We start from the raw sequence: 4,246 nt of genomic DNA, 5'->3' as shown, positions 1-4,246 counted from the left end.
CTGAAGTGGACCCCACATTGCATGAGAGACAAAGCAAAAAAGAAGGGCTATTGATTCACATTTGCAGCTATGAATTGCAGAAAATTTGTAATGTCAATCAAGCCCTTTATGCTAAAACAGACATGACCATGATACAGACTGGTTAAGCTGCTCAACTGTGTCTTATTAATTAAGAGAAAAAGAAAATATAGTTGAGATTTTTCCTTCATATAAACAAAACTTGCATTGAGAAAACACATTAATTCTTACACTAAGCTTCTGCTTCTTGACCTTCTATTTACTCAAATACCCTTTATAAACAGGGAATGGGAATGATGGTTTTTGTGATGATCCTAATTTTGAGTAATCAAATAGAGATTTCACATGGGCAGCTCAAAGTTGGTTTCTATGACAAAAAATGCCCAAATGTTGAATCCATTGTGAGTGGTGTTGTCAATAAAGTTGCTACCTCCAACAAAAATATAGCTCCTGTCTTGCTTAGACGTCATTTCCATGACTGCTTTGTTCAGGTCCAATTAATTAATTAATGAATTATATTTATTTCATCATTTTTAGTGATCATTAATTATTAAGTGATCAATTATTGATGAACAGGGGTGTGATGCATCAATTCTTATAGAAAACGGACCTAATGCTGAAAGGCATGCATTTGGTCATCAAGGTGTTGGAGGATTTGAAGTGATTGAGAAAGCAAAAGCAGAGGTTGAGGCTGTTTGTCCTCAACTTGTTTCTTGTGCAGATATTGTTGCTATTGCTGCTAGGGATGCTATACTCTTGGTACCACTTTTTTTATAAATCTTAGTATGTTTCAATTTATTTCTTTGGTTTTGACACAAAAATTAAGAAAGTAAGGTATTGTGTCACATCTTTAGTCTGCTACTACTAAGCACATGTGCGGTACTTGACAACTTACTCATGTTCTTGCTCCACTTGTTCACAATTTTGCTATGCCATGTCAGCCAAAAACTCTAGAAATCGCTAAAAAAAATGAAAAAGAGACTACAAAAGATTGCTAAGAAGAATTGTGTTGCAGAGAACTAACTTTATTGATTTTTGGTTGATGTTCTTCTGTTTATACTATTAACTTTAGGGGTTAATATGTAAATGATAATAATAAACAAGTCTCTACATATTTACAAAATAATCCTTTATGTGCTTAGAGTTTTCTAAGGACCTTCCATATAAATTTTATGATATTCTAGGTTCTACTATGAGAAATTCTCACATTTCTCTAGAACCTTCCAGACTAGCAGCTTTGTTCCTTTGTAAGCCTCCGTATGCACAATTTTATATCATGTGACACTTATGTGATGCTTATATAGCGTGATGACATAGTGGATCGTCACAATTGTCTATAAGAATTGTTTAATTGGATAGGTAAATGGGCCTTTCTATAATGTGGAAATAGGAAGGAGAGATGGGTTGGTTTCAAATGTATCTTTAGCTGATAATATGCCAGACGTTGATGATTCCATTCAACAACTCAAAGATAAGTTCTTCCAGAAAGGCCTCTCTCACAAAGACCTTGTGCTCCTCACTGGTACCTATCTATACAACACTAGGCCTACATTATATTACTTCTTTTCGATTTACTTTCCTCTTTAGTCAGCTTATAAAAAGAATGACATTTTTATATATATTAAGAAATAATTTAATTTTAAAATATTTATTTTAACAAAATGATTTATAGTCTCATACACACACACACACATATATATATATTACTTATTTTAAATTATAAATTTAAAAAGTCTTTTTTCTTTCTTAAACCCTATCCAAAATTGGACGGATGGAGTACTTATTACGTACATTAATTATATCTTCAAGTCAGTTTAAGTTACAGTGCGAAAAGTGCAGTATATGTGTACCATATAACTAAAATTCATGTGATTATTTAATTGATGGACCACCAAAAACATTACATAAAAATTAATTGATGAAAACATGCATATTGCCATAATCGATCTAGCTATAACATGACTAGTGCTTATAATGATGAATGAATAAATTGCAGCTGCACATACAATTGGTACCACTGCATGCTTTTTCATGACCAAAAGGCTCTACAACTTCTCTCCCAACAGAGGTTCTGATCCATCCATAAATCCTAAATTTCTTCCAGAGTTGAAGTCCACTTGCCCCCAAAACGGAGATGTTAATGTCAGGTTACCGATGGACAGAGGCAGTGGTGAGACATTCGACAGTCAAATTCTGCAGAATATTAGAAGTGGCTTTGCTGTACTACAATCTGATGCAAATTTATATAACGATGAGACAACGAGGAGAGTTGTAGATTCTTACTTTGGATTTCTTAGCCCATTTTTCGGGACACCATTCGAGGCTGATTTTGCCAATGCAATGGTGAAAATGGGCAGAATTGGAGTACTTACTGGTTCTCAAGGGACTATTAGACGTGTTTGTTCTGCTTTTTAATTAAGTTCATACAGTTGTAATTAATTACAAAAATAGATGGTACTATATAACATATAGTTGTAATTTATTACTAAGCACTATTGAAAGAACATAAATTAGCACGGGATAAGTTCTCTAGCTAAATAGGAAAATTCATTACTAATTCTATTTATCATCCACGTTGGAAGTTATGAAATCCTAATACAGAATCTACGGCAAATTTAAAGCCAATCGACACATCCTAATACAGAATCTACGGCAAATTTAAAGCCAATCGACACATCCTAATACAGAATCTACGGCAAATTTAAAGCCAATCGACACATCCTAATACAGAATCTACGGCAAATTTAAAGCCAATCAACATATCGTAAATCAATGTACGGTCCGTGGCTAGGGTCAGTAAGCAATTTGATTTCATTAAGATTCCAATTTTTTGGGTCATTATAAATACTTTTCATACTGTTAATGGAATATGGAGTTACCCGAATTTCTTAGTTTTTAGTTTTGCAATATTTTACTCTTTAGTTTTCAAAAGTATTATGAAGAACGGATTATTTCTTTTTTTGGTAAATAACAGATTTTATTATTATCAAAGAGCCATGTAAGTACAAAAGGTTGAGCAAGAACTGGACAGCCCCAGCCTTACTATGCCATTAACAACTCAAAAGAAGTTCCCTATGGATAGTAATCAAGATTACTCAAAGTACTAGTCAATTTAGTCTGCCTGTTTCCTCTAATATGGACTTCCTGAATAATATTTCTGATATTTATATCGGCTAATCTTGCATTCTTCTGAAATATTCGAAGATTTCTTTCTTGCCACACAACATACACACTTGCAGACAAAGCCATTCTAAAGATCTTTGCTTTAGCTTGTCTTCCCATAAAATTTGGTAGAGCCCATATTACCTTCTCTTTCCAGCAAAGTGCCTGCCTATCTATACACATCCATTGCAGAATCTTCTCCCAAATAGAGGCAACATATATACAATGAAAGAATAAATGCTCACAACTATCAACTCCTGAGCTACATAGTATGCATCTAGTATCCTCTATCACTCCCCAAGATGCTAGCCTTTCTCTCGTTTGCAAATGCTCCTTGAGTGCTAAATATAGAATAAAGATTCATTTAGGTGGTGCATCATTGTTACACACCAGTCTCCTCTACTCCATCTTTTGGAAGTTACCTCTCAACTTCAAATACATCTTCTTGATGGAGAAACCCGACCAAGTCACGACTTCCTGTTCAGACCACCCTGCCTCCTCAAAGTATTTTTGGGCTTTCAAGATTTTCATTATCATCCATGATACCTATTTTGAATCCCCCATATTGACCCTTGCTTTCCATAATACATGTGTACCCATTGGATCCACATTTTGTCTTTCTTCTTGCTTAGGCTCCATAATAGCTTACATATAGCTGCTTTATTCCATGTAGCAATGTCCAAAAAATTCAGCCCACCAGTAACTCTAGGCCAGCATAATGTTTCCCAAGCAATCAAAGCTTTCTTGGAGGAGTCAACCGCCCGGACCAAAGAAATTTTCTGCACACTGCTTCTATACAGTGGGTCACCTTCTTTGGCATAACAAAAATCTGAGCCCAGAAAATCTGTATTGAGAACAACACACTTCTGATCACTTGAATTCTCCCCGTATATGATAGGAATCTAGAGGTCCAACTCTTTACTCTCCCCATAATTTTTTCAATTAGTGTTTGAAATTGGACAATTGAAGTATTTTTGGAGCTAAGTGGTACCCCAAGGTACCTTATAGGTAAAGTGTCCTGTACAAATCCTAATAGATGTAGGATTTCTTGTTGTACCTCCCCCGA

General features: G+C 34.8%; 1 protein-coding gene across 1 annotated transcript; it reads left to right on the top strand.

Moving 5' to 3' along the window:
- Positions 1–305: 305 nt before the first annotated feature.
- On the top strand, positions 306–2,433 carry LOC102599553 (peroxidase 43-like). The gene is made up of 4 exons (XM_006341785.1): positions 306–509; positions 595–777; positions 1,378–1,540; positions 2,015–2,433. The coding sequence occupies exons 1-4, from the start codon at positions 306–308 to the stop codon at positions 2,431–2,433; spliced, it is 969 nt and encodes a 322-aa protein (XP_006341847.1).
- Positions 2,434–4,246: the final 1,813 nt, after the last annotated feature.

Source organism: Solanum tuberosum, unplaced genomic scaffold (genome assembly GCF_000226075.1).
Source record: "Solanum tuberosum cultivar DM 1-3 516 R44 unplaced genomic scaffold, SolTub_3.0 scf00028, whole genome shotgun sequence".
Classification (NCBI taxonomy): domain Eukaryota; kingdom Viridiplantae; phylum Streptophyta; class Magnoliopsida; order Solanales; family Solanaceae; genus Solanum; species Solanum tuberosum.
This window is presented reverse-complemented; position numbering and strand designations above follow the sequence as displayed.